General features: G+C 37.5%; 1 protein-coding gene across 1 annotated transcript; it reads left to right on the plus strand.

Moving 5' to 3' along the window:
- Positions 1 to 1861: 1861 nt before the first annotated feature.
- On the plus strand, positions 1862 to 11057 carry LOC103460985 (plexin domain-containing protein 2-like). The gene is made up of 3 exons (XM_017303554.1): positions 1862 to 2007; positions 5322 to 5391; positions 10879 to 11057. Exons 1-3 carry the CDS (start codon positions 1867 to 1869, stop codon positions 11037 to 11039), a joined length of 372 nt encoding a protein of 123 aa, XP_017159043.1. The 5' UTR covers positions 1862 to 1866; the 3' UTR covers positions 11040 to 11057.
- The last annotated feature ends 705 nt before the right edge of the window (positions 11058 to 11762 follow it).

Here is an 11762-nt window from a genome sequence, read left to right on the forward strand (position 1 = left end):
CATTTTTGGTTTTGTCTTCCAGATGTAATGTGTTGAATAAGACTACCAGGTGAGGGCTCCTGTTTTGGCGACTTGATTTATCTACTGAAATAGATGTGAATAAAGATTTTTGACAATGTTTTTCCAAGATAAATCAAAATCGTCATGTTCAGTTTCCAAATTTGCTTTGTCAGTTCTGAAACATGATTCTGCTTTTTATCTAATATTCAATTATAAATGTTGAGGTTAGTTATTATATCTCATTATATCTCAGACAAAAAAAGTACTACTCCTGAAGGCAAACCAAACTAAAAAGAGAAAGATTGTGCTTTAGTTCTCAGTGTGTCTTGGCATTTTGACAACCAAAGTGAAATAGCTCTTAAAGTTGCTGCCTGTATATCAAAGCTTCCTTTATTCAGATCACAGCCAGGAGAAGCTTGCCCCTCCCCGTCTGCCGATCCAGCAGCACATTAACTTTAACTATGTTTTAGATAAAAGACACAGCTGTTATGTATCATTACATCCAGAGGGAAATAGATATAACAAAAGCATTCCTCCTAATTCAGCACAGGACACAATAAAAGCAGACAGGCTCCTGCTACGTAGCTTGTAAAAGATGTTTCTGTTATAAGCAGCAGCCTTGACTTTGCAGCCTGGTCGAGTGTTTTGAGGAAAATCAAAGTATATGCTGATTGGACTAAACTTTAAACAGAATGGACATGTTGTACGATGATGTAAATGTTTACATTGTGTTTTCATAATGTGTTATTCTGTGGGCCGCTCCTATTTAGTATCAACATGCCCACGGTAGCTCAGATTCTGACAAGTAATAAGATTAGTTGCCATAACTACGCAGATGATACACAGCTCTTCATTACAACGTCACCAGGTGACCATGAACCCATACAAGCACTGAGAAGATGCGTTGATCAAACCAATGCCTTAACTTTCTCCATCTGAACAGAAACAAAGCTCAAGTTATTATCTTTAGACCGAATGGATTCAGACCTGAAATATCAGAGACTCATAAAGACAATTACAAAGTCAGCCTTCTATCACATGAAGAACATTTCTAGAATTAAAGGATGATCATGATCTATAGAAATTCCTCCGTGCGTTTATCTTTAGTTGAATTGATTACTGTAACAGTGTCTTCACAGGTCTGCAGCTGATTCTGAATGCTGCTGCTAGAGTTCTCACTAAAACCAGGAAGATGGAACACATCGACACAGTTCTGAAGCCCTTACTCTGGGTCCCTGAAGCTCAGACTCCAAAATAGTTTTGTTCATAAATAACTGAATGACTTGATGCCAAAATACGTCAAGTATCTGTTGCATCAACCATCCAGACCACTCAGGTCTCAGGTCTGCTGCGCATCCCCTGAACCAAGACCATATATGCAGAAGAAGCATTCAGTTTCTGTGTCCCACTAATCTGGAACAAACTTCCAGAAAACTGCAAAACGGCTAAAACACAGAGTTCCTAAAATCAAGTCTAAAAACCAACTTAAGAGCTACATTTAATTGATAGTAACTTGAAAATAGATTGATTCTGGTCTGTACAACAACTTTTTATTACTCCTCTTTTTTGGGCCACTGGAACATAATGTGCCTTTGTCATGTAATTTTGTTCAATTTTGTCACGTAAACCATTTTGAACTGCCTTGATGAAGAAATGTGCTTTACAAATAAACCTGACTTAACAAAATATTTAATAACAAGATGTTCCTCCATAATTATGCACTACTTTGTGTTAGTCTCTTATAAAGTTTTGTTAAAATACATTCAGGTTTGTTGCTGCAACACTGCAAAATGTTGCATTTTCCCTTCTTACTCTTGCGTAAACTAAAAGCCCAAACCGTTTGTTGTGTCATTCTTTTAGGAGGACATGGATCACAACTACTACACATCAAAAACTTACGGACCGTCAGATCCTATGAGCAAAGACTTGTGGGTAAATATTGACCAGATGGAAAAGGACAAAGTGAAGATCCATGGGATTCTGTCTAACACACACAGACAGGCGGCGGTAAGTCAACAACAGCAGAACTGGAGATTTAGTGGATGCTAAATGTCGGATTTAAACCTTTAAAATTCTTGTATTAAAATATATTTTCCCAGATATTTTTGAATTAACAAAGAAGCATTCTAAATCAGCTCGGAAATACTTCAGGCTCTGATCTGTGTGACATATGGTAATAAATAAAACCTAGTGAAGTTTCCTTTCTTGCAAATCTCTTCATATCCCCTAAGCTTTTTCCACATTGTAGCAGACTACAACCGCAAACTTTAAAATTGTTTTATTGGGATTTCATGCGGCAACCTGCGTAAAGCAATTAAAAGTAGTCAAGTGAAAGAAAAGGAGTTTTCAAACCGATTTGTTTTCTGTACAAGAATAAATGTGAAAATGGTGGCATGCATTTGTTTTAGCCATCTTCACCCTGATACCCCTAAATAAAATAGAGCTCAACCACCTGCAATTGCAGGAATATAAAAATCTGCCATATTTCACCTACTTCATTTTTCCGCACTACTTTGTGTTGGTCTATCACATTATATAATAAACTGATATTTGTAGTTGTAAAACGGTAAGGTGTGGGAAGATCAAAGGCGTGTGAAGTCTTTTTTAAATGGCCTGTAAATTGAGAGCTTTTCACTTAGTATGCTGCATGTACATTGCCTTTAAAGCTTGGCAATTGGCAGGTTTTTTATGGAAAACATTAATGGGTTTAAATGCCATGGAAGACCATTGGGATAAAAATCTATATTTTAATGGAAACCCATCCACGGTGGTACAGCGCTATAAGTTATAAGTAGGCTCAAGTTCAAAAGTTTGGCATTAACATCAAAATAAATAAAATAGGAAAAAAAAAATCTCAAAATCCCATATTATAAGGTTGAAATAAGAGTTGCAGTTGCACTTTTCATTCACAGAAGAGCATTAAAATTCTTCCACTGAGACCAAAGCATCAAGCTTCACTGTACTCTTGATATTACTTTGACTACAGGGTAAAATAAGAGCCCACAGGTCCAACAAAGTCCAAAAGAAATTCTAGGTACTCCAAAGAGAAACTCGAGGTCCACAAGTTATTTATTTAAGATTTAGAAGTACTTAAATAAAATGCAGTTTATTAGCCTAATTCAATGAGACTTTCTGCTTTGGGCTGAATCCATCAATACAGTTCAAGTTCAGACTGAACTTAGTTTACAAGATGCACGTGGCTTACACATGACTTTCCCCGAGCTTCATTATGAATACATTGATTTCTTTTGTTCTTAAGAATGACAGTAAGAGATATTTATTATTTTATTATGAATTATTTTCTTATGGACACTTTATATTATATATTTTCTGACTTGATGCACCACTATTCTGCAAGTTTCAGCTGCAGATTCAGCTGCTTTCTGTTCTTCTTTACTCTGTTTTTTCCCCAGATTTTTTTTTTGATTGGATACCAATATTGTCGACTACAAGCCTGAACACATTTTAAAATACAGAGCTGCTGTATGAAAATGTTGATTATACATATAATGTGATCTCATCAGGGCCGTGCAGAGACCACTATAGGGGCAGGTGCTCCAAAAAAAAAGGGCCCATCTAACTACATTCTAGGACGCACAACACCTTGTAACACTGCAACACAAATGAAAAAGTTTTTTTATTTACCCAAAGGGTCCACAATTGTAATCTTTCTGTCATAATATATTCAAGATAAGATGAGTTGAGGAGTAAAAATTCAAGGTTTCTACATGCAGATTAAAGTCTTTTCTGCAGCTGTGTCTAAAGCCCCCACTGCTCCCAGGTCGGTGCAGGCAGGTGACCCATGTGAGCTGCATACTGATACAGTCATAAGGCAGGAGCCACCGACCAGAGAAGCAGAACAGCATGTCAGCAGAGAGAAAGGAAGTAACCTGATAGAACAATACTTGCTGAGGAGTCAGAATAGACTCCCACATTGTGCACATTCTGCTCCTCTGCCTTCAATTTTTTTTTTTTTTTGCCAGATATGAGGCGTTTACGCTGAAAAAAGATATTTAAATGACTTTTGGATTATTCTCTAAATTTGACTTAGTCTGACAAATCAGTAAAAAGAATGTCCTGAGTCAACAGACAGTCAAATAGGACACTTGGCGCTTTCAGCTGATTCATTGAGAATGGAAAACCATCTGTGCTGGAATCATCTGTGGTCTCGTGACGGAGGGCAAACGTTTTAAACAAATAGTTCATCGCGATGGGAAGTTAAAGTCCTGAGAAACTGCTTAAAGCTCAGCAGAACATGCTCCTTTCCAGACCCGCCGGCTGCCAGCGCAGAAAAAAAAAAAAATTGGCTGATAAGGTCAGAAAACAAAACACAGCAACAGAGGTCAGCTCCATCAGAGCTTTGCTGAGACGTTAAGCTGTGGAATTGGCTGCGCAGCTAGTGAAATTCAGGGCGGTTTACCACAGGATTACTAATGCAGGGCTATGTATTCCAGTATTTATTGGAGCTGCCAATCTCCGTTCTCTCTTCTTGCAGTTTATATTCAGTGTACAGATGAAATGATGCGTCCATAAACCATGGTATGCAAGTCCAGTCCTGCCAAGAGTGGAGACAAAGTGGTGAATGACACAAATGTGCACAAATGCACTTAAGCAAAACGTAATGTGAAATCTTTCTAATTTCCGCTGATAATTCAAGACTTTTGAGAAAATATGTCTTTTTTTTTTTGCTATATTGTAATGTTTATACTACAAAAGTTGAAGAACTTTATCAAATGTGAGATTATTTTAATGACAAAAAGCTCAAAACATTATATGCATTAATATCTATACTCTCACTAATTTATTATTATTGAGTTGTTTGTTGTGAAGCCAGACTGTTCTGTTTCAGAAAGCATTACTCTCATTTGAATTTCACACTGCATACGTTAAGTTCACTTACTTTACTTGTATTTCAGGATTTATGTAAAAATAAAAAAACCTTAAAGTACATTTGCAGAAACGGTTTTTGAAAGACGAAAACGTTTTTGAAAGGAGAAAACATTTTTCTCCTTGAGTCCTGAAGGCCGTTACGATCTACGTTTTAATAAATACCTTGTTGTTTATTCCTTTATGAACAAGAAAATCACATTTTATTGCCAAGATTTGTCTTTTTTTCTGTACTCATGACAAATGTGTGGCAAAGATAATCATTTATATTCTTTATCTTCGCAGTTACAAACAAGACTCCTCTATATTTACTGTTCCCAGTTCCCCTCTGATCTTTATCCGCTGCTGGTTTTTAAGATAAAAGGAGTCTCTTCTTGGATTTTCTGTTCCCTTCATCTTCCTGACTCGAGCCATCTGTCTGTTTTTCCACTCAGAGAGTTAATCTGTCCTTCGATTTCCCGTTTTATGGACATCTCCTGCGTGAAATCACTGTAGCAACTGGTGGTAAGTTGGAATATGCTCTCTGAATAGTAGCTATGTCTGTAATTGTTGGACCAACTGTATGTGCTTGGCAAAGTTGAATGTACTGTTATTTTTTTATTGCTATGAGGTTTAGGAGAGAACTTACAAAATTTATATGGAGATAAGAATCAGATCTTTGCTATGTTACCTACCTGATCGACTGCTCTGTTGAAGTGTGGAACCAAATATTTACATACACTCCAAAATAAACCCACATAATTAATTTTTCTCTCACTTAAAAACTTGTCCCATGTTTTTTTTTAAATTTTTTTATAATAAAACTGATTTATTTGACATATTTGGTGGAAAAAGTGGGAATCCTGTAAACCTGAGAACACCACCCCAAGTATGGAGTTGTCTGCATTATGCCGTGGAGGCATTTTGCTGCGAGATTAACTGGTGCACATACAGTTCATTACAGTTAATTCATGATTAAATCAAGAAATAAGAACGTTGTGCTGAAATATTGAAGTTACTTCACAAAGACATCAGCCAAGAAGTTAAATCTTGGGCAGATGAAGGTTTCCAAAAGGGAAGTCTACCAAATACAAACTACATGTCCTGTAAGCCTCAGTTAAAAAAAAAATATATAATTGTCTCCCTCTCATTAGCAAATAGAAATATTTTATAAAAGGCGAAAAACTTTAGTTTCGGATTCAATGCTAGACATTAAAAAACATATGCAGTGCACGCAAATATCTGATTTCAATTATATATGTATCCCAAAATGTTGCCTTTGCGTGGACTAAATTCGAAGTATCAGGGTTAAAGTGTCTTGTTTGGCACAAATCACACAACGGAACCACGAACGGCTGTCGTCCAGCCAAGCGGTCGGCACGATGGGAGACTGTTTAAATTTCTCACCTCCATGTAATCGTCTGCTAGACTGAAAAACAAACCGCTCCCGGCATTCAGCACCAGCTTCTCGCGACACCAGACTTAGCTGGGGGAGAAAACCAGACCTGTGGTTTTTGGGCTGGAAACACGAATCGCTCTGCCAAGTCGCACCCTGATAGACTCGGATACGTAGGTGGGGGTATCAAGACGAGGAAAGTGACACGGCGGTTGTGTTCACCGCTGTGTGCAATGCAATTTTCCACTTGAGTCTTGACAGCAAGACCACAAATACCCCAGCCAGCTATTATCACATCAAAGACCAAAGCCCTGCTTTTTACCCAACTACTCCAGAGATGCAGGGCTGCCTTTCGCTGCCTCTGAAATAATATAAAAATTATTTGTCGTGGTTATCGTCATTATCATCGCAGTCTTGATTCTTATCTCCGAAAACTGCTTTTAGAGGCGCTCTGTGAGGATGGGCACAGGCCGTACTAGCAGGGAGGAGATAAGAATTTGCATTCCTCTAGATTGGGATGGAGAGGCGTCACCAAGCAGTTGTAGCAAGAAGAGGAGGAGGAGGAGGAGGCAGCTATCTTCCTCTTACAGGCCTCAGGGGTTTTGTCTCCGAGACGGCCTTCTCTCATATCCCTTCATCAGTCAGCCCATCCTCTCAGCCATCTTTTCGCCTTCATTCCTGTCAGCAACTCAGCTTTTACTCAAGGCATCATTTTTTTTCCACTAGACTTTTACATCTAAAAAGGATCATTATAATTCCACTTTCCACTGTATTTATATTGTGCCCATTCACAGGAAACATAATCTCAAGACGAGACGCTCCAAGTCATATCCAATTACGATTTAATTCCCATCCAAATGCAATTCAGAGGAATCCAGATGATTCCTTTTCAGTCTGGTTCAGATCCAGCTACATATTACCAAATTCAGTCCATATTAGATGACAATGCCGTCATATTCAGGTGATCCCTGTTTGTAATTCATCAAGTTGTTAAAACCTCTCGGAGAGGTTTAAAAGGAACCTAAAGATGGAAAGTTTTAAGCCCGGTCATAGTTAGCTGCCTGCCTCACTGGTGAACATGAGAGCTGGTTATTAGTCTGGGTTTTTTTTTTTTTCTCTGGTTTTTATTGTAACAAAGGGTAGCAGAGGTGTCACTTCGGCAGTTTTCCATTTATTTATCTTCTGTCTAAACAGTAAAAGAGCCAAGAACTCTCAAACACAAACTCTCACACGGCCATAACATTGTTTCGACAAGTGGCCTTTTCAAACGCCTCTGATCCACTTTCATGTTTACATCCCAAAAATCTGGAATCATGAAGCAAAACATTTTTACCAGAACACTTAAATGTGTCAATTGGTTTATAAAAAATATTTCTTTTTTGTGAAAGGTTAACCACATGGTCCAACCTGAAACATCAATGACAGGAAGACATAAAACACATAGAATGCTGACCTTAAGGATAGACATGTTTCAAAATAAAACAGGAACTTGGTCTACAATGACTAACTAACTAAGGACCAAAACATACATAAATAAAAATAATTACAATAAAAGCATGAGAAATTTTAAATCTAAAGAAAGAACTGAATACATTTGAAATTTAAAAAATGTTACGGCTTATGAATGTTTTTGCCAGGAACTCTACATCGAGTGCAATTGGCAGCTAAAGAACTGTTCAACACTTTAAAAAAACAAAAGGAATAAATGGCCTCACACCAGCTGTGCTCTTTTAAAAGACAACAGTTTTGTTCTCTTTAATCTGCAACATGTTCGAGGATATTCAGCTAACTATCCGATAACAAAGTTAACTTTGCAATAGGAGTTTTTTATGCAGTCGGTGCATAAAAAGCCTTAATGTCCTCACATAATGTTCAGGTCATCTAAAATTACTGACCATCTGCTGCTTTCCAGTTTCTCTCTGGCTGATTTTATAACTTATCCTAACATTTTGTTGGCTCATGAATTGCTTCATGTCCTGTAATCTGAGGGTGGGATAGGAGTGGTAGCTAGTCGGCTATGCACGGTTGCTTCACAGTCAGCAATAAAAAAATAAAAAAATAAATAAAAGGAGACGCTCTAATTAGATGAAGCCTCACAGCTATGTCGTATTAAAGCCAGAAGACTAAATACAAAGCGGGTGGGCATGCTGCTCCTTTCCCGGACCTTCCTCAGCCTCGAAACGGCTGCGATAAACACAAATCGTATTGGAAATGAAACGCAGAACAGATCTGCTCCCGAGGACAAAGAGCTTGTCTAAACATGTTGTACAATAAAGCAAAGCTTTCAGTCTGATGGCTCTGATCATTCCCGCTCATGTTTTTCTTGGACATGTGTAGTTCAGCTCATTTTTGTAGGCAGAACTCATAAACACACTCAGAAAAAAACCAAAAAAACAACAACAAAAAAACCCTCGTCTGGGTCATTCTTCTCTCCATTACTCTTCTCTCTCTCGCCTCTATCTTTTGCTCCCCCTGGTTTCTCTCCTCCTCTGTCCAGTCTCCTTCTGGTGATAGTGACAACTATAATGAATGAACAGACTCTTTATTGAGTGCCCTGCAGCCCTCACCTCTTTAGTGTATTGAGAGGGTGTCTGATTTTCTTTAGACTGTGTATTAAGCTGGGTTGTGTTTTGTTGGTGGAAAGCAGACGCAGCAGCACAAATAAAACCTTTTCACACCGGGCTTTGTGCCGCCATCCAGACGGGTCTGTGTTTGTGCTTCGCTGAGGGACATTCTAACCTCTTTTGAAATTAAATACAGCATTAATAAAATTAAAAAAGCAGCCCGACTGAGTAGAACGTTGACTAAAAACAAGATAAAATGAACGTTATAGTAAGTGCCATTTTACAGCACAATCAGATATCAATGTTACCTTCAGTAGTTATAAAAATTAATAAATAAATGAATTAAAAGAAATGCCTTGTAATAGAGCCTCCGTCTCTTTAAGAACCTCCTGCTCTTTCCAACACTCCTCTTTCCACACGTAACCATTAATTGCTGTCTGGCATCAAATAAATCTAAACTTTTACAGTTTTTCAGACAGGATGACCAAAAATATTTATTTTTGTGAAACGCTGGAGTAATTCCAAAGGATTTTTCACAGATGGGGAAATATTGTGACATTTAAGTCAGACCTCCTTACACCAGTTCTGCATCTTCTTACCGTCTCTCACCAAGCTTCTACTATACATGTTCAGCTTCCTCCTCATTCATTGTCCATTGGAAACTAATGCATGTCAAGGAACAGTAGGTGTAAGATAAAAACTAATTGTAACCATAGCAACTCCTGATGAGCTCTGTGGGACTCTGCACTCACTCTTTTTCCAGGTGATATCCGTACACAACTAAATCAAGTAAAAAATGTTCTTCTCTGCTCCCATTCTTCATATTGAGGTAATTCTGTGCAGGGAGATGTATTTGGGAAAGTCCGCTTCCTCTCACAGCAGGCTGGGTATAGTTTTCAGAGTGATGGATGTGTTTTTATAGCCCATCCGGCATACGTGAGGAGATGCCTTGTCACATGAAATGAGAGTTTATGGGTCTGGATCTGATTGTATATTTGCAAGAAATAAAAATAAAAAAAGGAGGGTTTTGTTTTTTGTCCACCCCCCCTCCCCAAGTCTGCATTTTATTTCATATGTAATTAAGTAACTTTATGCATTACAGGATTTCTTGAGCCATGCGGTTTTAACACTGCATTTTACTGGAAATATTAACTTCACAGATTTGATCAAAGGTTCAGGCATGATTAAAGGAATATTTAAAAATTTATCTATTTCAAGTGAGGAAAACAGCATATTTTTATCTTCAGCTAAATGCAGTACAGAGCAAAGCAATATGTTCCCTCTCCTACCTGAGCAGATAGCCTGACTAAATAGTCAGATTTCAGCTCGTAACACAAATACAAAAATCTGAAAGCTGATATTGAATTATAAATGATAATTGATAAATATTAAAAATGTCTCTTTTGTAACCTAGATACATAAACAAATTAAATGATCTGAAAGTGTTGTTCATTCCTCAAAATTATGTTGCATAAAACATCTGATGCACTCAGAAAGACTGTTTAAGTCAGCTAGTATTTCTTACAGATTTTTTCATAGAAAAGAACAAAAGCTTTTCCTAAAAATGAAATTGTAGGATAATAGTTGACTGCACCCAATTTTCCAGTCTGCAGAGAAGTGAGGACAGTGCTGGATCCTGTTGTTCTCAGTGCAAATTCTTTCCTCAATGTAATATTTAGTGGCTGTGTTTATGCTTTTTAATGAGCTCCATTAATAACCATGTTTAGAGACTTTTAAATATAGAGCCTGAGTTTGTTTTCTTTCCACAAAGAGCAAAAAAGTAACAAAAGCCCATTTCTGAAGTCGTGCTGTCCTCATTATCCTACACTATATAATTAATGACAAGAGAGAGGAGGGAGAGCACACCAGGAACACTTAGTCTCAGAGCCCATTTTGCACAGATGTCTAGAGAAAAGCCTTGTACTAAATAAGAATCACTGTATATAGATGAGAAAAACAACCAAAATGTATAGCTGTTTGAGCTATTTCCAACAAAAAGTCATTTGTACAAAGTATATCTATATATTTTAGTCTTTTTGCTTTCACATACAGGTTTTATTTATACCGGAGACGTTGTCCATCGGATGCTCACAGCGACACAGTACATCGCTCCTCTGATGGCCAACTTTGACCCAAGTGTCTCCAGAAACTCTACTGTTATCTATTTTGACAATGGTAAGTGTTTTGTTTTTTTGTTTAATCTTTTTTTATAATGATCCCAATGAGTTTTCTTGTCGTCTCCCAAAGTTTGATTCATCTCAAACTCTCAGACAAAAATTGAGCTAAAAAAACATAAGCAAACATCTTAACTGCTGTCATAGTTTCCCATCTTCCCACTTTTGCTGACATGTTGAAAAACATGAGTTAAGTGGGTCTAAATGTGAATACATTCAACAGATTTTGTGAAACAAAAAAACTTGAGTCACGTCTTGCCTCATTGCTGATGTTCTTACCTCATGAGTAACGTATGTATATTTGGAATTCAGTGTTGTTGGGTGTTCTACTTTTCTGTAACTTCATCAAGGGTAGAGTAGGGTCATTTTTTGACCAGCTGGCTAAATATTAGATTAGCATGCATGCATTCATTACACTTCGACCATATTAGCCAACAAATGTTGCACTCTGAGCAATCATTTGTGATATGAATATTACACCACTGATGTTGCGATGATGATATATTTACTGCATATAGTGCAACTGAGCAGCTGCAACAGTGAAAAGTGACTCTACAAAGCATCACCATCATGTATAATGTTGTATTGGTTTCTCGCATAAAATCCTAGTAAAATACTTTTGAGGTTGTAAAATATAACAAAGTTAATTGGTTATTAATGCTTTTGCAAGCCAAGGTAAACTCTGGGTTTTGTCCATCACTCCCCTCATCACTGTCTCACACTCTGCAGCAGACTGACAGTCCCGACTTTGTGACCTTCTGC

Source organism: Poecilia reticulata, unplaced genomic scaffold (genome assembly GCF_000633615.1).
Source record: "Poecilia reticulata strain Guanapo unplaced genomic scaffold, Guppy_female_1.0+MT scaffold_415, whole genome shotgun sequence".
NCBI lineage: Eukaryota > Metazoa > Chordata > Actinopteri > Cyprinodontiformes > Poeciliidae > Poecilia > Poecilia reticulata.

What these genes read in the sequence shown, in the direction of transcription:
- LOC103460985 (XM_017303554.1), top strand. Translation starts at nt 1,867, where the DNA reads ATGGATCACAACTACTACACATCAAAAACTTACGGACCGTCAGATCCT. An exon ending in ACACACACAGACAGGCGGCG is followed by an intron (nt 2,008 to 5,321) that starts GTAAGTCAACAA and finishes TTTTCCACTCAG; the next exon opens with AGAGTTAATCTGTCCTTCGA. An exon ending in AATCACTGTAGCAACTGGTG is followed by an intron (nt 5,392 to 10,878) that starts GTAAGTTGGAAT and finishes TTTCACATACAG; the next exon opens with GTTTTATTTATACCGGAGAC.